General features: G+C 50.8%; 1 protein-coding gene across 1 annotated transcript in view; it reads left to right on the top strand.

The window, feature by feature from the left end:
• LOC144153531 (palmitoyltransferase ZDHHC2-like) overlaps positions 1-15,148 on the top strand; it is a 36,246-nt gene extending 21,098 nt beyond the window's left edge. Inside the window, exons 3-4 of the mRNA XM_077685157.1 lie at positions 10,032-10,389; positions 14,930-15,148. Of these exons, the coding sequence (XP_077541283.1) occupies positions 10,032-10,389; positions 14,930-15,148 (577 nt within the window). The remainder of the gene's footprint in view (positions 1-10,031; positions 10,390-14,929) is intronic.
• The last annotated feature ends 12,661 nt before the right edge of the window (positions 15,149-27,809 follow it).

Raw genomic sequence — 27,809 nt, 5'->3', positions numbered from 1 at the left:
ATGTGTTTATAGGTGGAGGGTTAGAAACCACGAACGGTGGCCGTCGGAGCCCAGGTCAAGCTCCGGCGGATGGGCTCCCTGTCTGTTCACCAGGCAGGGAGCTCCGGGACCTCTCAAGCTATTAGGGTAAGGTTTGAGACGAAAGTACCCCCGTCCCCTACTTTTTTCCAATGCTATATGGATAATTCAAAACCCCCCCCCCAAACGTGATCGGCCCCCGAAAAGGGGCCGCACCGAAGTTTCCTTTCCATCCCTTCCAACAATCCACATTCCGAAACCTGACAACTATCCTCGATTCTTGGTTATCGAGGCAGTTGACAAAACAAACCCTGTTTCTTCCATGTCCGTATTCTTGATCACTAAGTTCCTAGAAGGCATCCTCGGAAAATCGTTCGATGCTAAGAAACTCCGTACCGGTGAAGTTCTAGTCAATGTCAAGACGCAGCAACAAGCCACTAACCTCCTGTCGCAAACCTGCATGGCAGATCTGGCCATCAGAGTCACTCCCCATCGTAGCCTCAACAGCTCTCAGGGTGTGATTTCGGAGACTGATTTGTTGAATGAGACCGAAGCTGATCTGTTAGAAGGCCTGAAAGATCAGGGTGTAACTGCAGTGAGGCGTATAACCATCATACGAGACAAGAAGGAAATCCCCACAAAGCATATAATCCTGACTTTCAACCGCTCCACACTTCCTGAATCCATTAAGGCAGGCTTTATCTCGTGCTCCGTTCGAGTGTAAATCCCGAATCCGCGTCGCTGCTACAAGTGCCAGCGGTTCGGGCATGGTACCAACTCGTGCCGGGGCCAGCCAACCTGCGCTAAATGTGCCCAACACCATCTCACTGATGACTGTTCATCCAATCAACTGCTCTGTGCCAATTGTCAAGGACCTCGCGCTGCATATTCGCGAACCTGCGAGCGGTTCAAGCTTGAGAAAAAAATAATAAACATCAAGGTCACGGAAAACATCACCTTCCCAGAGGCGCGAAAGAGGTTCGCTTCTTTCCCCCTGGGGAGGTACGCCGACGCGGCTCGCCGGGGGGCGGAGCGGCGTCTGGTTTCGGCGGGGACCCAGTACCGCGAGTCGGACTTGGTCCCGCCCCCGCCCCCCCAGGGTTGCCCCAGGCAGCCCAACCAGCCTCTGCACCGCTCGCTCACCCAGCAGCGGCTGTGGTGGCAACAACATCTGTTGGGGATGCCGCTGCATCCACTGCTTCCTCTCCACCGGCCCAAAGCACATGCAAGGGCACGGAGATGGAGACGGAGGCAGTCGCAGCGACCCCCTCCGCCGCCTCACTGCCTTTGCCGTCTGTCGTGCTCCCCACGCCTTCGGCACTGGCAGCGCAGGCAAAGAACACCCGAAAGGGTACCACGCCAAGGGGGCCCAGTCCGCTGGGCACCCCCTTGCCTTCAGATGACGACATGGACGTCGAGCCCTTCCGGCTTTCATCGCAGCGGAAGGAACGGGCTGCGACGTCCAGGTCAGTAGAGAAGGTCAGAAAACCCCTCCCAAGAGTCCAAGCCCCGAAAGACACTAAATAACATTCACACTCCAGTAGCTCTGAACACATAATAATGGGAAGAGAAAACATAGTTCAATGGAACTGCAGAGGCCTTCTGAATAATCTTGACGACGTTTATGAGATTCTGCATGCCAATCAACCAAGTATAATGTGTGTCCAGGAAACACATCTGAATTCCAAACACACAAATTTCTTGAATAGTTACATGGTATACAGGAAAGACAGGGATGGCTGCACACACTCTTCTGGCGGTGTTGCCATAATCACCCGCAAATCCTTAGCATGCCACCCTGTCACCTTGAACACCGTCCTCGAGGCTGTAGCCGTCCGCACAATAATATTTAATAGATTGATAACGGTATGCTCCATATACATTCCTCCTGATGTTGCACTTACGAGCACCGACTTCGAGGCGCTGGTTGACCAGCTGCCCGAACCATACATACTTACAGGCGACCTTAATGCTCACAACTCTCTTTGGGGCTCTTCCAGAACGGATGCCCGAGGTCGCCTGATAGAGAAATTCCTTACATCATCTGGAGCACGCCTTTTCAACAATAAACAGCCTACATACCATAACATAGGACACAATACATACTCAAATCTTGACTTGGCTATTGGTTCGGCAATTATCTTTCCATGTCTTGAGTGGGGAGTGGGTTCTGACCCATATGGCAGTGACCACTTCCCCACTTCACTAACATATATAGGTAACGGCCCAAGCAGTTCTTCTTCCCATAATAGGTTCAATGAAGCACGAGCTAACTGGAACACATTTACAGAGACATCGAAACTACACCACACATCCATAGGACACCTACACGTTGAAGAAGCCACCCAACTCCTCACGGCGCACATCCTTGACGCCGCCGAAAAGTCCATTCCCCACGCCTCTGGTGCCCCGCGTAACCAGCGGAGGCCGTGGTGGAATGAGGACTGCAGGCGGGCGCGAGAGGCCCAGAACAAGGCGTGGGGTATCCTTCGTCGGTACCCCACGTCGGGTAACCTCATTTTGTTCAAATGGGCCAAGGCGTTAGGAAAACGTGTGCGCCGTGAGGCGAAACGAGAGAGTTGGCACACCTTCTTGACATCCATTAATTCATACACAGACACACACAAAGTCTGGACACGTATACGCAAGCTCAAAGGACAACAGACACGCAGCCTGCCCCTGGTTAGCACAACAGGGGACACACTTGAAGACCAGGCTAACACGCTTGCACAACACTTCGAACACGTGTCCAGTTCAGCACACTACACGAACACTTTCATGAAACACAAAACATCTGCAGAAAAAAAGCCCTTACACGACAAAGACAGATCAAAAACTTCTTACAACTCTGAATTCACTCTCTATGAGTTGAGGGCTGCCCTGAGCTCGTGCAAACCTTCAGCTCCAGGCGCAGATAAGATTACATACACCATGATACAGCACCTACACCCAGACACTCTTGAAACACTCTTACACCTATACAATAAAATATGGCTTTCGGGGCACATTCCACGCTCTTGGAGGGAGGCCATAGTAGTGGCTTTCCTAAAGGAAGGGAAGGACCCTTCCTCTCCCGCCAGTTATCGTCCCATTGCCCTGACAAGCTGCCTGTGTAAGCTCTTCGAGAAGATGATAAACAGGAGACTTGTGTACTTCTTAGAGTACAATGGCCTTCTCGAGAGCTGCCAGGCGGGCGTCAGGGCGGGGCGATCTACCAACGATCAACTCGTTGCATTAGAGTCTTATATCAAAGATGCTTTCCTCCACAAGCAGTACTGTATGACAGTCTTCTTTGATCTTGAAAAGGCGTACGATACTGCTTGGCGGTACGGCATCCTTAGCGACTTGAAGTCCTTTGGCATGTCGGGTAACATGATAAACACGCTTTCCAGTTACATGTCCGAAAGGACGTTTCGCGTGCGACTTGGAACTGCACTCTCTAGGGTGCATGTGCAGGAAAATGGAGTGCCACAAGGTGGAGTTTTAAGTTGCACCCTTTTTATTGTGAAAATGAATTCCCTGAGGAAGGCATTGCCACCGTCGATTTCCTGCTCAATTTATGTAGACGACGTACAATTATCCTTTAAGTCTTGTAACCTGTCTGTCTGCGAGCGCCAAGTCCAGCTTAGTGTTAACAAGCTAGCTGGTTGGGCAGACAGCAACGGTTTTAAATTTAATCCAGGGAAGTGCACTTGTGTCTTGTTTTCCAAGAGGCGTGGCATCCGGCCGGATCCAGACATTCAACTCCACGGTGTCTCGATTCCTGTCAAAAAGGAACACAAGTTTTTAGGTATAATCTTTGACGAAAAGCTCACATTCATCCCACACATAAAACAACGAAAACATAAATGCTTGAAAACAATGAATATCCTGAAGGTTCTCTCGCACATCTCTTTTGGTGCTGACAAACAGCTTCTGTTGCGTGTTTTTACCAGCTTGATAGGCTCACGATTGGACTATGGCAGCGTTGTCTATGGGTCAGCCACTAAAACATCCCTCAGAATGCTGGACCCTGTGCTTCATCTAGGGCTCCTCTTGTCCTGTGGTGCCTTTCGGACTAGTCCAGTCGAAAGCCTGTATGTAGAGTGCAACAAATGGAACCTACAATGTCGGCGAGCATACACAGACCTTCTTTATGCGTTTAAAATTTCATCCATGCCTCACCATCCTTTTAAATCAGTTTTTCATGATACCTCCATGACTGAACTCCTTTTAAATCGACCATCTTTCTCTGCGCCCTTCTCTTACAGAGTTAGAGAGGAAGCGTCAGAGCTTGTTGTCTCCTTTTGAGATACCATCCAAAGTTCTGTAACAGATCTCATAGCACCATGGCATCTCCGCCCTGTCTCATGCGACACATCATTCACACATGTAGATAAAAACCGAGCTCCCACATGTGCAATTCTGCAGCATTTCTTGTATTTGCAGCAGAAGTATGAGTGCTCTGAATTTTATACGGATGCCTCTAAGACTTCCACCTCTGTGTCCTGCGCGGCGCATGGGCCCGGCCTTAGTGTCACCAAAACTCTGAATAGCCATACTAGTATATTTACGGCAGAGGCTTACGGTGTACTTCTTGTTGTCAATCATATACTTCAAAGTCACATCCCACAATCCATTATATATACAGACTCCCTCAGTGTCGTGCGGGCGTTGTCGTCAACAAAGTCTTCGAAAAATCACGTTGTAAATCTAATAGTCAAGGGTCCACTCTTGTTCTTCACCCTGGCCCTTTACACCAGCCGTGCTCATTGTTTTTAACTGATTTTATTTCGTGTTCTCTCCTATCAAATCACTTTGTGTTTGGCGCTCTTTGCCCATGTCGGCCTTGCGCCAATAAAATCAATCCATCATCATCATGATTGTAGGGTTTAACGCGCCGACGCAGCGCAGACGATGAGGCGCGCCGTAGTGGAGGGCTCCGGATCAATTTTGACCACCTGGGGATCTTTAAACGCTTTGATCGTGCCTGCAGAATTAGGATTGCAATATACCTACACGACGGCGATCGAGGAGCTGCAAACATACGCTCAGATAAGCAGAAACTGGTAACCCTGCAAAAAGGTCGTTCAATACCGGCACTGCAAGGGTGTCCGTGTTGGCTTTGCCACCGCTCTGCCCAGCAGGCCACACTTTGGAGGACGCCTATGCTACCATTACAATCCATATTTAAAGTCGGTTATTTTCACATACAAGCGAACCAGTTTTCGACAGTTCTGGCTGCCATAAACACCTCAACTTGTTGAAGAAATCTCCGCCGTAATTGTTTATATCGCCCATCCATTTGTTCAGCACTTTACGCAAATGGGGCCTTGTAATAAATACCCTGAGACACCCTAAATGTCGGCTCCAGCAAAGGAACAGCATTGTTACCTCAGTAAAGGACAGCTTTCCATCATAGGGCGAAAATCAGCGCTGCACAAAGACCGAGAAAAGAATACACAGACAAGAGCGCTCCTGTGTGTTTATTCTTTCTTTGGTCTTGCTTAGCGCTGTTTTTTCGCATAATGATTCAGAACCAGCTAGCCCAAGTTATTAACGTTATTATTGAACTTTCCATCCCCTTGTGGGTATGCGCAGCTCACAACGAGTGACCAATAAAGATAGCTAAAGAGATTAAAAATGTGGTTGACCCCTCTTTTATAGGAATCGGTAAAATACGAAAGTGAAATATGCCTTCACAGGAGCAGTTGAATGTTTATTGTGCATCTATAAGAAGTTGCACATCGCTATTTATATTTCGGCAAAGGTGCTTCGGAAAAGGTGCGAACACTTCGGTCCTGCTTCGTGGCGTGTACGGCAGACGGTTGCATTGCGGCGAGCTCAGCTTGTGGAATGCGAGAGGCAGAGTTCGCAGCTTGCACCGTGAATGCGTGAACGCCTTCCGCTTCCCGCTGGCTTCTCTCGTCGCACAAAAGCAGTAATGAGCGCGGCATTCACCAGTCGGCGTGGCCGACAGTTTTCTTACTAGGGGCCATAACACCTGCAGCACTATCGCCAACTATCGGCACTCATTAGCGTCACGGCGCACTACTTTGCTTCACCTCTACGAGGTGGCAGCCCCATCTGAATGGAAATTTTTATAGGGAAGGACATAAGGCGCGTTGGTAGAGCTAAGTTGACAGACATGAGTTCATAGCCAAGTTGGAAGTGCGCTTCACACCTCCCGTTGCGGGCAGAGTAGAATGATCGTGGGATCGAAACCTAGCGCAGCCGCGTCAATGGAACATTTTCTAGCGATGTCATTTCCCTGACGGATATAACGTCGGTGAGGTCTTGCTGCACCCCGGCATAAAATTCGTGTTAGTACGAAATATTGCACATCTGCATAGTGGATGCTCCATACAAACAAGGAAAAAATCGTTCTTGGCCGTGTTGTTTACATGCCAATCCTAGTCGCGATTCAAGGAATCATTGACGTGGCTTTTAGATTGTGCCGCAGTCTCTATGAAGCAGCTGGCGCTGCAGACCACGGTGCTGCTATCGGCGGCTTCCCTCAAATGCTGCAGCCAAACAGCTTTTCCGGCTCTGGGGGAGTTGCGTCGGTTCGAGAAGTCGTCTATCCAACGAGCGGCTGCTAGTTGAGAAATTGCACAGCGTTTTGGAGTTTAGTACCCGTAACACCGTTCCTACGTCGATGGGAGACCGTGCGAAAAGACAGATAACCCTAGCAAATGGCCAATGTTGGCAGAAAATGAATTCCGCTCATTCAGTGAAAACTCCTGCTTGGAATCGTGTATCAGGAACACAGTAGTATATGACACAGTAGCCGCTCAACCAAACACTTCTCGAATTTGCCAAGGTAGAAATGAATTTTTTTGTGTGTAGTGCTTGTAATCCAATACAACTGACATTGATACAATTTTCTTCTTACGTGGAAGCTAGAGCGTTCACATCTTCACCATAGATGTAAAGACTACCTTGCCCTTCATTTATTTATGAAACATTAGACACTCAAAGGTGGCATTGAGCAAGGGGAGAACAAACCTCAAATAATAACAGCGCTGTAATTAAGAATGCTATTCTTGTAATTGCTGTATGTTTTCTTCCTTTTTGCAGTCAACACTGGGGAAGCGGCTGTTACCAAAACGAGCGAAATTTTTTCTTTCGTTCGTTTTTTCTTGTTTCTTCTCGTTTTGTAAATAGACGCATACACTAGTGTTCGAAAAAAAAAAAAACAACCACTTGAAACCTTCACGCGTTTTAGCTGTGACGCGACACACGAACTTGACTTGCCCAGGCTGGAGCCCCCCAAGCCAATGCCAAGAACCGAGAGCATATCAGCTTTCCTTCCAGGTGTGCTAAACACTTGGCGCAGGCTAGGCCCGGGCCATGCCCAGTGGAAGGGGTGGGGGGGGGGGTAGAAAAATAATTGCTAATTTTCAGCACCTCAGGTTTCTGTCCCCATTGTGCCCGCCATGTTGGCGGGGTGCCTATAACCGAATTATTTTTTTGACAGAACGTTTTCTAGGCTCGGATCCACTACTGCATTTTTCCATACACGTTTAATCACTACAAAGCTCTTGCATGTAAGCCTGCTCCCATTTGAAATAACCTCCATCATAGCATAATGGCTTAAATGTTATACCAAAGTGTTTCCTTCTGCGTAGAGCTACTGCAAAAGTTTTTTTTTTGTCACCCTGACGCTGCTCTTATGCAGGTTGTTCTAGGTGTCATCATGGCAATCGAATTTTGTGTCCTGATAAAATTGCTTTTCAAGATGAGCCGATTTTCACCTACGTAAATACGCGAGACAAAAATGAAGAGATGAATAACAACTATAGACAAAGATATGAGCTCGAAAGAAGGGACAACTGGAGGAATTAAAATGTCCTTGCTAAATCATCTTCCTGCTGCTCAGAAAAATGAACAGGACTAAGTATTTCGTCCAGAGTGCTGGAAACAGAAGCGGTGCGAACGTGACCTCCACGTGTAAACGCCACCTTAAGAAAAGCGGAACATTCAAGCGCCTGAACGTCTCCCCATGAACGGCAAGCAATAGGAAATGTTTTATTCATAATTTTTTTTCGGGCGAACGCTTTCGGTAAACAGAAATAAAAAAAAGCCGGCATTGGGAATATGAAACGTTAAATGTTGCTGTCAAAATGTCTGTCTAGAACGTTCGTTTTAGTACCAGAATAAACACTTTATTGGGCTTATTTGGCTTGAATTCAAACAACAAAAAGGGACAAGGGATAGCGCAGTACAGTTAAACCTAGATGTAATAGACCTGGATGTAACGAATTCCTGGATTTAACGAAGTTTTTCAATTCCCCATTGCCGACTGCATTGAAACTCATATTTTTGAGACCTCTGTGGAACGCAGGCGTTGCGACGGCTTACCTCGATCTTTGATATAACGAATTTGTTCCGCCGACGAGCAAGTGTTTTTTGCACTTTTTTAGGAAAAGTCGGCACGAGATATGCACTAATTCAGGGAATTTCACCCGCACTGTGAACTACCTTGCGTTTCCACGTGAGTGCGGTGTCGGTTAGGTGCAGGCCTGCCTGTTGGCGTGCATCGCACAGCTATCCTTGGTTGTCGGTTCTTCGGTGATGATTTCTGCTGCCACAAAGAGAGAAATTGTTTTTCCGAGACAAGCTCGCGACATTAAATGCCGTCTGCCCCGCGAGAAAGAACTCCCGCCCGGTTTAGTATACCAGCTAGCACACTCTCACCAATTTCGAATGCGGAAAAGAGCATCAAGTTCACGGAAAGGCACCCTTTCGGCATACGTTTGGTCTTTGAAATGCGTTGGGGTACGGAAAAGCGCCAAGAGCAAAAGTGATATTAAAGTTACGTTTGTGAAGACGGGGGTAAGTGACAAACCTTTTTTTTTTGTAGCGTCCTGTTGTGACTAAGCTAGTGGGAAGGCAGCAGATGGAAATCACGCAGTTTTCACGGTGAAATCAATCCTTGAAGGGTAAGTTCACAGTCACTGATCTCTATCATTTCGGTTTCGTTTCTAATCCATTCAGGCGAGCTTTAACTCGACACCTGCATGAAACGAAAGCCTGCATGTAACAAAAAATTGTGAATTTTTGTCATCTTTAACTGTACACTACATGTTTAACTGTACACTACATACAGAAAAAAATGTGAGTACTAGTTCTCCTGAGAGGCATCGGTAAGAGAGATGCCTTTACGAAAGTCGGGAACACGCAAACTTATTGTTGTAACACTATCCCCACCAAAAAAATCTTAGTGCAAGATGTTCCAATCAACGTATAATTAGCAAGAAGATCCTTTCAGAAAAAAGAACCTTGCTGCGCGACCTCTTAGGGAACCGTGGGAAAAAAGCTTTGTGTTTTTTATTCATTAAACGCTGTGACGCTGTGGTAAAAATTCCCAAACAAAAGCTCACAGTCATATAGATTTTTCACAGCCATTGACATTCACTTTGCCATAGCGCGCAAAAAGCGCTACATACGCGTGTAGAAAGATTCGAGAGTGAGATGCACAGGGGCTAAGGATAGTGTGGTAGCAATGAAAGCAGTGCTGCAAAAATGTATCCCTTTGACATGCCCCACTAGGTAGTTCAAGTTGAGAAAACGTAACGTTTGCTGTTGTTTTGCTGGGCGTCGATTGGTTTGAAAATTTGAAATCAGGCAGAAGTGAACCATGAATTTTATCATATAAGTTTGATAAGCCGCGCCGCACGAACAGAAGTAGTTTTACTAGTCACGTCCTTGTCCATAATATTGTGAGAACCCGGCATTGTTCATTTAGTCTGAGGGGTCCCTTGTAAGCCGCTACACCCTGCGCGCGTTGGGCGTGTGTTTGTGTGTGCGTGCGTGTGCGTGCATTTGTTTGTGTGTGCGGGCGTGTGCGTGCGTGTGTTTGGGCGCACGTGTGCGAGGGAGGGAGGGAGGGAGTTAATGCCTTCTTATCAACCTTCCCTCCCATTCGATTGATTGATAGTTCATTTGAAGGTGAGTTCCCTGGTATTATGCACGTGGTTTTACCTGTTTCGCCACTCAGTCTAATAATAGTGTCATAAACTATTGCGCAGGTGCGTCCCAAAAATGGACCACCACTGCCCTTGGTTCAACAATTGCGTCTCCTTCAGCACCCAGAAATCGTTTCTGCTGACCTTAGCGTACGGAGTTCTCCTTGGCGCTTACACGGCACTCACCGCCCTCATTCCCGCCGTGACTGCGTGGTTCTCCCTTGGCCTCTCCTTCACCACGCTCAACGTCAGCTTCCTGGTCGCCAGTGGCGTCTACTTCTCGATCGCCGCCGGCGCCTTCCTGTCCTCCCACCTGGACTACCTGTACCGCAATGTCACCACCTTGGAAAACATGCGGGCAATTGTGTTTAGGGACCAAAGGGACTCTTTCGACTTGGGCCGAGAGAAGAATTTTAGGCAGGTGCGTAGCACATTTTTTTGTTCTTTGAATACAGCCCACGTATCTCCTCAAATATCACGTAACACCAAGCGAATACACAAGCAGCTTCTTTTTATTTCTGCTCGAATCATGGTTAACAAGTTAAACGCCACTAATTTTTCCTGTTCTAGCACTTGCTAGATTATAAAAGGTAAAAATACGTCCCTGGCATGACCGTCGTTCTGCTCTCGAGCGAAAATAATTAGCCTAGAGCTGTACACAGTCGTCAATGTAGACATCCCGAATTACTTTGACGTACGCAGATCCATCCAGATGCCGCATCCATTTGGGATGATTCCAAAATCTCGGCTGTGTCGCGCAAGATATGAGGAGAACGGGACCCATAAGAAATTCCTGTCGTTATGGTGGAAAAATTTTATAATAAAACAGTTGCATCTCCCCACCTCACGCTGGAAGCGCCACCCAAAACGGGCCAGGTAAAGCCAAAAGTTTCCCTATACGTTCATACCCTGAATTTCTATATTGTCCGCGGCCATTTTGTTGTGGGATTATGACGTCTTGTATAGCAAACGCACGCCACGAGAAAACATGGCAGGCTGACTGTAATATGCTACTTCTTAACACAAGTTCGAGAATGCTGCTTGTTATAGCCCGCAACACGGCATATTTTCGTGGCACGTTCGGCTTCCTCCATGTCTACAGCGGAAGATTTGGTCGCTGCAGATAATTGCGAACGGCAGTGTAACGGGCGCCTTCCTACACTGCAGGGCTGTACTTCGGAAACTGGCAAACACATTATGGTCCTACACCACAGGAACCATTACACATACAAGATGCACTGCGATAATAATCATCGAGTTAGAGCGCTGCCCGTTGGTTTCCGTCAGCCAGCCTAGGTGGCGCAGCAATGTATTTCCACAACTGTTCCCGTGCACAAAATATCTATACATTGCTTCAAGACTGCAACCACACCATATCCCACGAGCCTGTGACACAAGTACGGCAAAGTCAACAAGTCAGAAACGTCCGTCCGGAGCAAAATCTCCCACCTCCCCTCGCGGGAACCCCTGTGTAGATGCGACGCATAGGGGGTTCACGTTGCAGCGTTGGACAGCGGAGGATCGGCGCTGGAACGATGGAGTGGAGCGGCGCGAACACCGCGTTTTATAGCGCGCATAGCGGTGAGGGGACGCGACGGCGCCAGTGCGTCTGCCGCGGCTATGACGCAACACAATCCACTTTAATCCAATCCAATCCAATCCAAATCCAAGCCAAATCCAAGCCAAGCCACGCCAATCCATTCGAATGCAATCCAATGCCCCTCGCGAGAGAGTGTTCGCTATCGGAGAGGAGAGGGAGTGAGCGGCGGAGAGCGCAGCTCACGCGGCGAGGAGAATGGGGGAGGGGCCGACGCCGACAACAACGCCGACGCCGGATGCAGGGACAAGGCGAGCGAATGAGATGCAGTCGAATCTAATAATGCCGAGGATGGCCATGACGGCTTGCCGGCTGCAGAACCCTCTAGCAATACACGGTCGGTCGTCTAACGACGCAAAGAGGGCTACTTTGTCTCTCCATCCGGTTGTCATAGGCCCAAACTTTCCTTGGTGTGCGAGGCCAAGAAGCACCGCTACCCCTCCTAGTCCTACCAGACACCGGCGCGCCCTCTCATTGCGGACACCTGTTCGCTTACATCGCTTCATGTTCCGATGTAAGAAGATAGATATCGCCCCGGTAATCTAGATTCCAGCAAGTCATTTGTGTCCTGAAGTTAAGCTAACTTTAGAGGGATACTGAAGGGTGGGAAACACGTTGGCCGGTACCGATAGATAAGCAGCCGGGCACCCAAATGTACTATTCTCGCAACTCGCAGGAGTTTAATGACGGAGAAAATGCCAGAAACTTGAAAACGACAGGCCACGCCCCGCACGCTTTCGGGTACAACGGTTTGTGACGTCACAATATTTGTGCACGGCGATAACTCATTAGGGAAGCATCTCTGAATGTTTTTTTTTCTAAAATAAGCAGTTCCGAAGTGGTTGAGCGCGTGAAACAAACGCAAATGAAAGCTTTGCGTTAGCTTACGTATTTTAAAAAACTCAAAAGAGATTATATATACTGCAAGACAAGCTGCTTACCTTACGCTTGTCAGACATTATGCTTTCAGTTCCGTTTTGGAAAAGCATGCATTGATGCGCGATTAGCGAAGTCAGTAACTTACCGCGGTGAACGCCTGAGCTTCTGGAAGCAATATCTCCGGCAGTAAGAGGGAAAAGGAAGTAGATGCACTGCAGGTGTTAAGAGACCAACCTGAGCTCAAATCTATTCTCCGTGTGCGGCTCTTGCTACCGGGAAGGCAGGCGGGCCTGCACCCGGTTCGAACTTACTGCCGGGAGTTATCCAACCGATCTGACCTTGCGATCTTCCGTTCGCTGCGACTCGCTGTTGATTATTAATCCGTAAATCGCTCAAGCATAGCTCTACCCTTGTTACAGTGAACCGGAATTGTTTATTGAACCCTTGTTACGTTTGGGCTGCCCGGAGCTTCGGTCACGATGACACCTCGAGGCGTCTGCAAAAAGCGAGTTATTTCACGCCAGGTTGGCGCGTCGCGTGAGACAAAAGAATATGAGATGGACGTGATCGCCAGACCAGGTGAGATGAAGGCTCCCACTTGAGCTACGCCTAGCCGGGAAGCCGCTCTTGCGGGATATTTGAAACGGCCCTTGTCGCTGCTTCGTTCGCGGCCGGCGCGAAGTCTGGGTGTCCGGTGTAGGCGGTACCAACGGCCTCTGAAGCGGTGAAAAGCATTTCTCCTTTGGTAGGTGACAAATAATAAAAATGAAAGTCAGCCTCCTCGGTCACAGAAACGTGTTCGGTGTCGGTCATGGCTTACAGACGTAGAAGCTACCTCGTTCCTCGCCGTACAAAAGCCGAGGGATCTACAAAACGTATGATCTTTCAGTTACAGCAAAAGTTCTTTCAGCATTTAGTTTCCCTGTAACGAGATTTGTGTACGCTTGGTCTTTGTGAGCTTTCCAGCGTTGTGTGTTTCACATTGAAGCATACTCAGAGGCAAATTATACGATGCGATGGGCGCGAAAACCATGGAGGGAGCTAGGCCAGCGAAGACGATCGAACCACCACGTAAAGAGTAAGCGCAATGCCACCCCGCAGTAAGCCGACCCGAATATAGCAAGGCGGAAAGCGCAAGACGTCGGCGTAGCTACGCTCCTGTCGAACGCCTCCCCGGCATGGCGGCGCAGTTTGAGCGGGAGTTTGCGTGAACAACAAAGGCCCACAAACAGCTCAGCTGGGACCGAATTCTCTTACACGACGGGCGCAGTATTGAAGCGACGCGGTACGGGCCCGCAAATGCACGTATTCTTGGGTTGGGCGCCGCTGGGAGGGGCGGAGAAAGGGGAAACATTTCAAGGGCTCTCCGAAGGGCTCAACGCGGCGCGCACGACAGATCTCCTCGTGTAAGGACACGCGGTGGGATTTACCCCCTTTTTTTCCACCTGCAAGCGGCACCCCAGCCCGAGAATACATGCGTTGGCTTGCCAGCACCGTGTCATGGTTAAGATTGCGCAAAAACAAACAAGTACTACGAAGAAAACACAAGGAGGCCGAGTCGTAGACCTTGTTTCTTTTGCGCAATCGTAACGATGAATGCCTTCCTACTAGGCCGGTCCGCAGTGCTGCTTCATTTGAATACCGCGTCGCTTTAAAACTACGCCCGTCGTTTTAAAGAATTCTGCCCCATGGTATAATGCAACTTCACAAAGTGGAATGGAACTGATTTTTTTTTGTTTTACATCACCCTGGTTCCGCACAGCTATGTGGACGCAGGACCGAGTAGCAATACACCCACAATCGCCTAACCACGCAAACAGGGGATACTTCGTCTTTTATGATATGTAAGCATGTTGTAAAGCGACATCCAGAGCCACAAGAACACCTAGATGATGTTAGCGAAAACGGCGTCGCTGCGTACTTGGCCCGATGCTATGGAACCCCCGTGCATAGCAGTAACCGAGTAGAGGGAAAATGGCCTGCTTTCCTGTTTATGAACACACCCGTCATCCCCCTCTCTGTGTTCTTGCGTGTTACTGGTAATTTACCTCAGTCCTTTGCTGAAAGTGGGAGTCCTTTGCTGATAAATCGGAGAAAAAATTCAGAACGCTGGCCAATGCCTAACTATCCGTGTCAGATTTCGTCCATCACCCGCTATTCGCACGAATATGGGTCGCCCTGTTACGGATATTTCATAGCGCAATCTCTGTGTTATTTGCGGTGAAGCTTATTTTATGTATAGTTTCGTAAGGCTGGGAAGATTGCTGGGCAAGGGTTATGTATTTAAGTTGCCAAGCAATAAAACAGCAAAAAACATTGGAGAGGAGGGAAGTTACTGAGCAATTTTCAAGAACTTAATCAGTCAGAATGTTGTTCTTGGCCGTTGCATTCGTTCGGGAGTTTGTATTTATCAACTGAGACGCCAGCAGAAAGTAATTCTCTCTCCTCGCTCTACTTTTCCCTTCTCTGTCCATTGTCGCTACAGGTCTTTGGTGCCAGTCGGATCCTCTGGCCTTTTCCCGTGCCCACCAGCCAAGGAGACGGCTGCCGGTTCCCCACAAAACTGCACCCGGATCCGAACAATATGCAGCTTCCGCTGGTCCGGGAGAACAGGGCAGCCGCTTCGACTCCCGCCGGTGCTCAAACAACAGGCAAGGCTGATTTACGATCACGTTACTCTCTAATGCGAAATTTGTGCGAATAATGAACTGCAGTCTGTACGGTGTCGACGCACACCTGCTGCGTCTCACGAAGTGATCACCGCATCAGCGAACGCACGAAGGCACCCGATATACGCTGACGTTGTGTCGTAGCGCCTCGCCGCGGGGGACCATAAAACAACTCGATTTACAGTCTCGGACTCACCGCGGACTCTTCGAGAAGGTCTGACATTCATTTTAGAGCAAAGCTTTGCACCCTTACCAGCCAACGGTTTCGTCGTGGCGTGCGCCACAACAAACTCCAAACGCGACTGAGGAGGGGAAGGCAGTTTACACTCACGGAGCACAATGTAGATGGCGCGACTAATCGGCGCTCTTACCCAGCGTTCCCCGCCCGCCAGAGCCTACTGCCTGCTCTCCTCGGCTGGCGCGTCGGCGGGGCCCATTCCGTCGGCTTTGTCGTCTGCTTCAGCGACGGCTGTTTTGGGCCTGTTTTGGCGCAGCTTCGCGCCTATTGTGCGCTTACTTCGCACACTTGATTAACTTGTTCGCACAGCACCTCCCGGGTAACCCGGACCCGACTGAATTAAGTGGTCGTACGGCAAAGATACGTTAAAGATTGCTTTGCAGGACGGGAAAGCAAAATGCACAGAGTACATAGAGACGTCTGGCCGCTAGAGAAATGCTACCTTTTGCGCACTGCTTGCCACGAATGGGACTCCGATTTCCAAATTGATGAATACCAATTCGGTTGTGTTTCAAGAGGTATTACAAAAGGCGAAAGAAGCAACTGGTTCTGATAGATACCAATTATAAAAGTTCCCTCAGCTTTCTCGCAATTCTCAAATTTACTGTAATAACTAGTTTAAGTCGGTGTAGATGGGAGTCACTAAGCTCACAAGCCAAATGATTTCGGTGTCTGCGTTTCACCCCAAGCTAGCACATGAGGATGGCTAGGTTCCGCTGTCGCGCCTTTCGAAAGATACAGGTATGGCCGGGCTACAGTGGCGGCGTTGGCCGCTCTAGACTAGCCGTGCGTGCATTTTTCTAAAGGTGAGACAGCGGAACCTAGCCATCCTGATGTGCTAGCTCGGGGTGAAGCGCAGACTCCGAAATAATTCGGGATGTGAGCTTAGTGACTCCCATTCCAACGCCGCCTGCATAAACATTGCCCAACGCATCGCGAGCTTTTCAATGGGAAGGGTAGGGACGCTTAGTTCAGGCACTCATCGGCTATGTGGCGTGCGGCGGCGGTCATCTCTAGAGTTCCTGTATATAGCTCCCGCAGAGAGCTAGGAGTTGCGCGACCGCGCGCCATCTTGTTACCGGGATTGCTGCGGGAAAGCCGCCCGTCGCGAGTGTAGGAGCTTCGCCGCCCAGCTTCCGACGGCGGCCGACGCGCGGTGGGGGCGCTTCGGTCGGCGGCGCCTTACGGCAGCTACAGTGCCTAGAATATATTCCAGGCAGTGCCCAGTATATTCCAGGCACTATACGGCGGCTACGCGGGATTCCTGCGATGTCGCTCACGCTGCTGCTGCTGCTGTTCCTGGGCGGAGCGCGGTGCCGCCCGCGTTGGCGGCTGCGGTGCAGCCGTATTGGGGGCTTCTCTGCGCGGCGTGGATAACCGGAGTGTCGCAATCACGGCGGTTCGTGGAAAAGGGTCGCCCAACTCTTAGCTCCCTGCGGGAGCTATATACAGGAACTCTAGTCATCTTGCCTTACGTCACTGCCCGCGAGTCGCGAACGCTGGACCTACTTCTACGACATGGGTCTGTCAGCTTGCCTGTTCGGTTTCAAGAGCCGTTTCGCTCACATCTTAGCCGCGAAGGCGCGCTAGTTCTGGGGCGCACTGGGGATCTCCTTCAACGTGTCGCTGGCTTCATACTTGCTGCATTTTTCCAAACGTAACTGACGGAGGCGGAACTAAAATAGTGTAAAAACATATTAATTGTCGGGTAGACAAAAAGCGGACGGAAAAAGTATATTTTCGGATGGTGTAGCCATTATTTTACTGAAATTATACTCTCTGGAAGATTTAGGGAAGAAAAAAATTGGGTTCCTATTTTTTGTTCCGGTGCTCACTTCTACCATTATTTTCAAAAAATATCACGTGCTTGTAAATTTCAGAAGATTACAGAAAACAAAAGGATAAGCAGTTGATGGTCCCGCTACGCTGTCTTGGCGCTTCTACAGTACAGTCCCCAATTTTAAAAGTGCGTACCGAAGCGGAGTGCGAACAGCGAGGACAAAACAAGACCGAAATGAGGAGGAATTCCCTACTCAGGAAACTTCGGGGCCCTTGATCTAAGTACATAAGCGCGCAAAGGCGGCATCAGCCTGCGGCAGCACAAATGATTTTGCTCTGTGGTAAAGCCGGTTTTATCAGCGACAGACCAAGACAGACGGGCATGGTGAAAAAACGAGAAGGCGTAGGAGCACCGCCTGGGGAACGCTAAAGAAACTTTCAACTATTTTGCAGAGTTTCCGAGAAGCGGCGCTGGCCGGCGGACATGCAAGCGCGCAGGAAGGCTACGGAGCGGGAAAGGGTAGGAGAAAGCAGCAGGATAGGGGATGTTTGGCCATTTTCCGCTCACTAGATAGGCAATGATTATACAGGTGGCGTTGCCCATTCGCTCTAGCCCAGCCGTGGCCCGTACGTCGGCGGAAAGAAAAGGGAGCGGAGGGTCGTTCTAAGGGTGAGACAGCCGGGCCAACGCTGCTGCGTTCGGGACGCCGCCGCCACGAATCCCGGGTAACGGCTGGCAGAATATCTGGTTTGGCTCTTTGTAGAGCCACGTGTGGGAATTCAAGTGACGTGGCCTAGGCAATTGCTTTGGGTGTCGTTTACAGCTTTGCTTTCCAGCCACCATCACAGCGTGGATTGGAGCCATTACTCGCTAGACGAAAGGAGTAAAGTTTTGCTTTCAAAGACTTTACTCCTTTCATCTAGCGAGTTCGTGGAGGATGCGCAAGGTGACCTTTTCACCGGAGACACACCGCCGGCGCACACCCCTCGAGGGGCATTGCGTGATTCACTGGGCCCGCTGTCGACGCTGAGGGCGCCGACAGCGGTCGCCGCCGCCGCGGTGGCCGAGGCAGCCGACCACACCCGCAGAGTCCCATGCATGCGGCGCAGGGTCGTTTCGGGCAACGTGACTCGTCTCGTTCCCGGCGAAGACGAACGGTGTGTTCGCCATGAATGAACGCCGCGTTCGCCCGGCCTCCTCCTGCGAGCGTGGCACGGAACCGAACGGCTTTGAGACGTGGTCGGCAATACAGCTGCATCAAAGGTTAACCAAGCGAAACCAAGACTCAACCGGACTAAGCACTTTGCATATCCAAAGTTAGCTGAGCTAAGCCGCAGCCATTTTTTTCATACATCCCTACGAAACGGGGAATCTTTTTGTACTACCCGCGTACCAAGCGCGGTGAGTCCGAGACTGTAAATCGAAGAGACACCATGTCTTGCGCCTTTAGTCACAATTTCATATCTCTGCTTTCCTGCTCGTACTTTCTTCGTTGGCCTCTTCGTTCTTTCGGCTATCTCGTAGCGCGTCACTGTCGGAGAGGATGTCTCGCGCCGTCTGGCTACTTGGGCTTGTTGGTTGAACATAATTACCGGACGACAGCGCAGCTGGAACACGGGCAGAAAGAAGACATATATACATACACGAGCGCTGGGACCAACAGTTCATTGAAAGAAATGCGAACACATAAATATGCACAGTAGCGACACTATACTACCTATAGAATTATCAGCGGCGCATGCGTTTATTCCTTCGGAGTCAGTGCAACGAACGGTGAGCTGACACATGCCAATGTCAACCTGTTGATTAGTTCAGCCTGTATAATCTCTCGTGCGATACGGTCAGAGCATTTTTTGCACTGACCAAGAAGAAATCAAATTTCCTGCTCATGCGCCGCTGATAAACAAGTGGTATAGTGTGGCTACCGCGCATATACTATATGTGTGTCTGTTTTTTTTCAATGAACTGTAAGTCCCAGCGCTCGTGTGTCTCTATATCTCTTCCTCCCCCTCAAACTTTCGTCATACTTTCCTCCTCCTCTTTCCTGCTTGTTCTAATCGTTTGTTTGGTGCCACCTTCGTTCGCTAGATTACGACAATAGACGACGGCGCGTGAAACCAAGGTGCGGGCGCTGAAGTGATGCGCACTAACAATATTTGAATAAGTCTATTTCCTGAGCGGTACACTTCTCAAGGATAATAATTTTACTGAGCAAATTTTAATTTATAAATGACAAAGTTTACGCTACGGCAACATGCACAGAGGTCTCTAGAAATATGAAACGGCACTTTGACAAAATCGAAACTCAGGAGGTCCCTGCCTTCATTCCTTCTCTCTCAAAACTCTCTAGGAATTGGCCGCGAGGTCCACCACTGGAGAGGCTGGCGCTGCGATCGTTTTGACGTCACTTGTAGCATCACCGTTCCTACCTTGCTGCACAGTTGGCTTGCAGCGCGTGACACTTAGCTTAGGACGCTCGTTCTAGAAGTATTTTCGTGTTAATTTCCGTCGTTTGAAGTTAATTCTCAGTGCGTCAAGCGCAGTTTGACGTCATGGGGTTTTTATAACCGTACCAACTGTGGCACATTCTCCGCAAACAACTTGAGCGTGGTGGCGTGGTGGCGTGCGACCGAAGCGTAAGCTGCGGCTCGTTACCCCGATCAACAATGTAGACTACGATGATTGCCAAGCTAAGTTTCTAGATTTCCCTTGTTTGCAGCAAATGTGTAAAGCAAGAAATTATGAAGCGTTTACTGTTCGCAGAAACGCTCCGCGGCACACACCGCCGTGCCTGCCCGCACGGCCGACGGAGCAGCTCGAACCGACGCAGGTCGCGGCAGCAACAACTTGTCGCCGCTTTTTAAAGGAGCCATGAAGAGAAAACACAAGTTTGGTTCATTCGAAAGATTGCCTCGTTAGAACCATAACGACACCACTTATAACGCAAACTTCGCTCAAATAAGCTACATAATTAGGAAAAAAGGAAATGACCATGCGACCCACCAGCTCATTTTCCGCAACAGAACCTGTGATGTCACTTGGGAATGCTCTGCGATTGGCGGAGGCCGGCAAAAGCAAACGCATGTTAGGCAGGGCTTACAATTTGCATAGCGAGCTAAATGCCCGTGAAACATACTGCACATTCTTTTTATGACAAAGAACGGTGGAGTAAACGGTTGAAGGTCCGAACGAACTCGCAAGTGTGTGCGCCAATGCATACGAAACTAGCGACGGCCGAGCTCGACATCTCGCCGTCGCGCAGACGAATTTTCGGGTTCGAGGCTCTTCGGGGCCAACGAACCGTTCCAGCACGCACAGCCGCGACCTTGCTTCGTATCGTAATCCCTTCACAGGAGGTTGGCCGTCATATCGCCAACCAGCAAAGGTAAAAATAGAAACGAGGGGAGTAAGGAACAGCAAGAAGCGACGAGATAGTGCCAGTCGTCGCGTAAGTTTCGAATGGTGTTGGCTTGCTGCTGTCGTTACGAGCTCGTTTCCAGTTTACAACCACTGAAAACTTCAGTTTGTTCGAGTAATTTCGAACGGCTTTCCATACACGACACCGGCCAACTGGCATAAGTGATACTGCTACTGAAATTGAACGATTATTAACCGTAATCAAAATACGGCACATACGTACCAGTCTATATTCGTCCGTCGCGACGGGGCTGACGAGGCAGCGGTGCCGACGGCTGGGCGTTCGTCTGTTGTGGCTATCGCGGAATGGTCGCTTTCCCGTCCACCGCGTATCCCACAACTCTTGCCGCTCGTGCACTTAGAAGCATTGAGCGTTTTTGTGGTGTGAGGTTGTTAAATGCAAGCCCGAGCTCCTCGGCGAGAGTTTTGTTCTCCGGATCAGGCGATTCCATGACTAGGGCTGCGGGTGCACTAGGTTTTACTAGTATTTTTAAAATGGCCGCCGTCTCTATCGACTCCCGCGTGTGGGTGCTATATGGAGTCGACATACTAAGTATCTGTTTCATGGACCGGCTCTATGACGCCATTGTACACGTCACGGAATGTTCAATTTTAGCGGGAGATTTAAAATTTTGGCTTAAATTGCCTTATTTCTCAGTGAATAAAGCATCATTTGCTTCCGGGAAAGCGCTTAGGGTACTATGAAACACCTAATCTTTCGAATAAAACAAACTTTTGTTTTCTCTTCATGGCTCCTTTAAAATCACGCTAGTTGTGGAAAAGTAATTCGACAGCGGTGAGTGTGGATTGTGCTGGGTAGTGTCATCAGCTGTGGTTTTCAAGGCGATGCTCAAATATCTGCCGCGATCTACGCCGACCGTCCCCGAAGGTCGGTCCCGGCACCGCCGGCCCGTTCACGCGCGGTGCGGCGAGCGGCCGAAGGAAATGTGCCTGCGCGCAAGCATCGGCCGAGGCCGTGGCAGGTTCTTGATCATCGATCGCTTAAACGGATGCGGATACAAAGTTACACATACAAGAAAGAGGGTGACAGTGAAGTGAAAAGTTGTATTAGGGACTCTCATTCGCAACTGTAACGATAGCGGCAAAGAAATATCTGCCGCGACGTTAAGCCTAAAGTTCCCAACACTCGATTACGTGCATCCGAAGCCGGCGGCGAGTGGTTCGAGAAGACCCTTTCGTCGCGCGCGGGCGTGTTGCATTTGGGTTCCCCAATCACTTTGGGGGGCCCCCAACGCTCGGTTCTCCTATCTTAAAACTCCCAATTATCCGAATTCATTAACGACGTGTTTCGCCTCATACACAGCCTCGCCTTCTGTGAGCAATCGTTAGTTTCATTGATGCTAGAGGAATGCAGGCTCACGGTAAACATAAAAGAGCCCACGTTACAATTATACACTCCTACGCCGAAGTCCTAATGAAAACTAAATATAGCCATGTCCAAACCCGCTCGCAGGCGTTGAAAACTCGTGTTCGTATACCATTTATACATTTGCGGACAAGTTGTCGCGAAAAGTAAACATATAGCCGTGCAGAGTAGTCTACAGCAGTGATCGGTAATCAAATCCGGGAATAACTATGAAAAACATTGTAGGGATAATAGGCACTGCTTAAGCCAAACTGCGCATCATAGCAGTACTTTTAAGCATGCGAGGGGAAGCAATCCGATCACCGTTCTCAGGTAGTCATTCATTTACCGAGCAAGGCCAGCAGTAGGCGCGGTGAGATCACAAGTGAGCGACGCGCTTCCGTCACTGTTACAAGGTGTTTCCTTGCACACACAGTATCGTACATGTCACGTCGCAAGTATTGCATAATGAATATACAGTGTACTTTTCTCGGCATCAGTTGCATCGTCCTTGGCGTTAGCTGGCTGCGTACGAGCTGTGGGGAGCGGCGGTGTTGCCGGGAAAAAGCGAGTCGCTGATAGCTCGCCCGGATTATTCGGGTTGCAGACAACGTTTTTGGGTAATTTGCATCAAATCCACAAGGAGCGGGGGGGGTATGGTGGCTGCAGACACACACACATAAGAACACACGGCCGCATACGCACAGGAAATGGGTTGTAGCAGACAACAACCCGACCCGGCGTCCAACAAGTGACGTCATTCGTAGGTGGCGCCACGGTATGTCCTCGGGGCCAATACCCGCGTGCTGATAAAGCGAGGACCCAATGTTGCCCCTTTCAGTCATGCCGCTCGAAACCAAAACTTTGTAGTGGACAGGAGTGTCTCAGGGACAAGGCAGGCCGAAGCTACTCGCGTGACCAGTGCTTTGAGCAGCCGCGACTCCAGATCACACCATGCCAGTACTGTAGAAACTGAAAGAAGGTGCACTAAGCCTCCTTATCACCGAAGCAGAATCATTACCGAATCCATGTAAGCGTACGGACTGTGCCTGACACGAATAATATAAGAGACAGTGCTGAACATATCCCTAAGACGCCCACCCAAGTGGAAAACAAAAAAAAATTACACCATCTTCCCGTGGGGAACCCTGATGAGGATGCGAAGCATCATGGCGGTTCCGTGTGGTTCTATTGTGTTGACGTTATGTTGAGTGATCTGGTTTCTACTAGCGCCAGAGGGAATTCCGCGTCCGGGTCCACACCGGTGGCAAAGGCACGCAAGTACTGCTGTGTTACGGTGAGTAGGCGGTGGTTCTCGAGGCGCCGAAACTCGTCCATCATGTTCTTGTCCATGTTGTCTCTGTGGTAGAATCGGTAGTCTCCGTCAGCGTTGGTGAGGTAAAGGTTGTTGACATTGGTGCACCGGCTAAGAGCATGGTGCACCGGCTGAGAGCAATGTACACGCCCTCCTCTTCGCAGCTTTGTCTTCTCCTTCTTCTTCTTCGGCGGTTACCCTACGGGAAGATGACGACGGTGGTTGAACGCGGACCTATCTCGTGATGGATTCTTTGGTTGGCCAATCCCTAGGGGCATCCTGCCACAATCAGCATCAGAGGCGCTGCGGACGGGGCTGGTTGAGCTGCAAGGCGCGTGGCGCTTCCTGCCACAGGGAATTTCCACGGGAAATTCAACATCCTCCTCTAAAGTTTTCAGTTCGTCATTTCCGTTGACGTTCAGCTTCGCGTGCCTTCGCTGTATCAGTAGCTTCTTGACGAAGTTTGAATGAGTCAAGGACATAAGGCGCGCACGTAGCGCTTGCTCCTGTCCCGGATTTGTAGCGTAGTGGGAAGAGCACTGCGTATCTCCCGTTGCGGCCAGAGAGTCGTGGGATCGAAAGCGGGCGCCGCTAACTATTTCTTTTTTTATAGTGTATCGCGCAGCTGTGGGTGTGAGGAGGAGAGTTGCGCATGCGCAGTGTGAGTGCGGACGCCGACGCGGGACATGCCGAGACCATAAGATGCTTTCGCATCTAAAAAATTGTGTACCCTCGCCTCTCCTACCGGCTGCGGGGAAATTTCGGCGCTCACAAAGCCGTCCCAAAGCACGCGCCGTTCGGGCATCCTGAAATAGCCGCAGTTCAGTTTAGCTACAAAACCGTAGAACGGCAAATAATCGTGACCATATGTGCCAGCTTGGCGAATGGTGACACCCGGCATTTAATTTAGGTGCAAAATAAATTTTGCACAAGCAGCGCAGTTCTCCTAGCGCAGGTTCTTTTTTTTAGTATGATCGCATGGTGGGCTCCGCCATTCGCCAGATTCGCACTTTTCGACACGATAGTTGTTGTTGTGGAGCCCGACGTGCGAAGAACCCGACGTGCGGCCGTTTCTTGGAACGAGTGCGTTGGAGTGGAACCAGTCTGCTCTTTCCACTTGTCCCTCATCATGACTCAGTCACATACTGCATAGAAAGCGGACACTCCCTCTCTCTGCCCCTCTCAAATAACAGCACAGCAACGTGCGTTTTCATTGCCTTATGGACATTTCTGTTGCAATCGAATCGAAAGCTACCACAATTCTCGTACACGGTGGTACCTCACTGTAACTCTACGATGCTTCAGACGCCTTTGCACCTGTCAAAACTCCGAGTTCTCTAATCCTAATTATTAAAAATTGGTCTGCTGATCACGATACTGCCTAATGCAAAATTTGTGCGTTGTACGAACTGCAGTATAATGCTTGATGGCGCATACCTGCTGTGTGTCAAGAAGTGAATGCCCCAAGGCGCACTCTGGCGTTTTCTCGCAGCGTGCCGGTGCGGGGGACCCTGCCTCGCGCCCAGGGTGTGGAACAGGACTTTTCCTGGGTTCCGTTTGGGTTCGGGTTCAAGCATTTCAGCCTCGCTTATGGGTTTCGTTCCCGAGCACCATTCTCTTCTGGTTCGAAACGGTTCGAAAGGGTTCAAATAGGCTCCGGGAAAAAACAGCAGGAATTTTTCGTGTCTTACTTTTTTAAAGGGGCCCTGAAAGGCGTTTTTAGCACACTAAATGAACTAGCGCAATCGTTAGATTGGGTCGTCAACGTCATCTGCGCCAAGTATTAGTCTTTTACGCGCAGTGCAAAGCTCACATTTTTGTTGCAAATTTTGTCGCTTTTTTCTCACCATTCCCTTCGTGTTTTTGGACGCCGCCATCTTCACATGCCTACGTCATCGATTCCCAGATGTTCGTCATGAGCTAGACATCATGCTATTGGGCGACTTTTTCACGCACTTCCCGCAACGAGACGAGTCGTCTGCTCAGCGTCGGCTGGCCGGCTGATCTGCCAGCGTAGTGCCGGAGTGCTTGGACATTTTACGACAAACGAAACAAGTGTAACCAAGCGCTTAACCGTTTGTATTGAATGCAACACGGCCATAACACGACATGGATATTCTCTTACCTGAGTACGTTCCATAAAGAAAGCGTTCAAGCCCCTTGGCACTTCTTTCGTGCAATCGCAGAGGACGCCCTGAGCCGAATGCCCGGGTTTGACGCACACATTTTATTCAACTTCAAAACAATCCAGAGATACATTTCGAACGAACACAACGTCACAACATGCGTTGCAAGTCTGAACCGCGATTGACAGACGATAGGTTGCCTCCTCCTGCCCGTCCTGCCCGTCATAAAATCTGCACTCACCTCGCGCGCGGTTTGCCGGGACGAACAGCAAGTCAACTCTGGAGCACAAGCCGAGATGGCTTTTAGCCACGCACACTGCCCATTCCTCATGCGAGGTTGAGTCGTACGTCGCACGAGAAAGATAATCCAGACCATGGGAAGCACTATCCACCCGCAGAAGCACAGCGTCGCATTTCATCGCGAAACAAAGGCGTCCACAACACACACACCAACGCCTCCTGTAATGCCAAACGCATCTCGCACTTCCCAATGGGAGTGAGTGGTACGCCTGCAGTGCCCACATGTCGCGAGGTGGGGCCGCGAGCTGAACCGGGATCACGGAACCGTAACTGAATTCTAGAGCGGCTTGTGCCTTGTTGCCAAGGCAACCGATGTTTGAGATTGTTAAAGAAATGGCGCTGGCTCCAGCCCTACAAAGCTCAGAGCCGCGGTGGAGCAAGTTTTGCCAACGTTGCTGCTCTCCACCACGCGTCGCCCCAAGCTGAACTGGTCACATGATTGAAGCGTTTTGTGCACGGGTTCTGCATCGGTTTAAAATGTCTTTTTCACATGCCGCAGGTAGGAATTACCACCGCCGCAAAATAAGACCCGTCACCAGCGGGGCTACATCTGAGACGGCTTTTTGGATAAACAGTGCGGGGTGCATCAAAGAGAACGAGCGCACGATCCTCCCCGTGCGGCTGCGAGTTCGCCGCCGATAAAAAGTCCGGTGCCGCCGTTAGCAATTACAGCAACGTACACCGCGAAACGGCAAGGCCAGGCCGCCGCACACATGCGGCCAGATTTTTCGTTCGCTTTTCCAGCCTTTGGCGGAGTGCGGGATTCATGGTGTCAACAAAGCTTGCCCGTAGCAGACGACAGTCTGAGCAGCGCAATAGCGGAAGTACGTCACCGCTGAGAGAGAGAGAGAAAATACTTTATTCAAAGCGTCTGGCATGGGAGGGAGCAAATCCGGCCACGCAGGGCGCGGTGCTCCCCCGTCTTACACTACGTCTACAGTCCTATAGGCGTGTGTCGGGCCTAGATCCCGAGGCTACCGTGTCCCGGCCCCGCTCGGACTACTCGGGCTCCCTCTAGGGGTTCCCTTTCGCCTCTGCAGAGCCAGAGCTGCCTCGAGCTACTGGACGGCCCATCTCTGGTTCTTCGGCTCCGCAGAGCCCACACACTGTCTCACACGCGGCGGGTACGCACCGTCCTCAACACTGCCACAGCCCCACATGATGTGGGCCAAGGTAGCCGTCGCCCGCGCACACAGGCTGCACACCTCACTCTCAAAGAGTTCCGGGCACACGTGGCGCGCGAGCGCCGGGGTCAACACCGTCTCTGTTTGTAGTTGGCGCAGCCTCACCGCCTCCCACCTGGTTAAGTCCCGGTGTGGGGGCGGGAAGCCGCGTCGCTGTTCGCGGTGCCACTTGAGGATTCCGCCGTAGTCCGTCAGGGGATCCTCTTCTGCCGTTACTGTCGCCGCCTCTTCGGAAGCTAGGGCCGCCGCGTCCCGGCACGTGGCGAGACCACGGGCCGCGGCGTCCGCCGCCTCGTTGCGGTTCGGTGCGTCTGGTGTCAGGTCTCGGCCCGCGTGGGCCGGGAACCACTTGAGCGTGACCGGCGTCGTCCCCCGGTCCTCTCTCAGGATCCTCGCTGCACCCTCGCACACCGCTCCTCTGGCGAAGTTGCGGATTGCAGTCTTGCTGTCGCTCAGGATCGTGTGCACACCCGGGACGCTCAGGGCCAGGGCGATTGCCACCTCCTCCGCCTGGCTCGCTCCCCGGACGCACACGCTGCACGGGGTCTTCAGGTCCCCCGTGGCGGCGGTCACCGCCACCGCCGCGAAGGTGTTCGGACGGCTCCTGCTCCAGGCGGCGTCCACGTACACCGCCCCGTCCTCGTCGCGATACTTGCGTAGCAGCGCCTTTGCCCGTGCCGCTCGCCTCTCCGCGTTGTTGGTGGGGTCCACGCTCTTGGGTAGCGGATACACCATCAGGCGTCTCGTCGTCTCGTCCCGCAGCGGCGTTGACTCGGGGTCCGGCGCTTCTGGGGCGCCCATGCCCACTCGGTTCAGGATGCGGCGCCCGACCGCGGAGCGGCCCAGGCGCGCCAGTTGGGCTGTTCTCTGGGCCTCGCTGATCTCCGAGAGTGTGTTGTGCACCCCCAGAGACAGCAAGGCCGACGTCCAGGTCCCGTTCAGCAGCCCAGGGCTCCCGAGTACGCCTTGC

Source organism: Haemaphysalis longicornis, unplaced genomic scaffold (assembly GCF_048455015.1).
Source record: "Haemaphysalis longicornis isolate Haplotype H1 unplaced genomic scaffold, Haemaphysalis longicornis Haplotype H1 scaffold_9, whole genome shotgun sequence".
NCBI classification, from domain to species: Eukaryota; Metazoa; Arthropoda; class Arachnida; order Ixodida; family Ixodidae; genus Haemaphysalis; species Haemaphysalis longicornis.
Note: the sequence above shows the minus strand (reverse complement) of the source record. Positions and strands in the feature narration are given on the sequence as shown.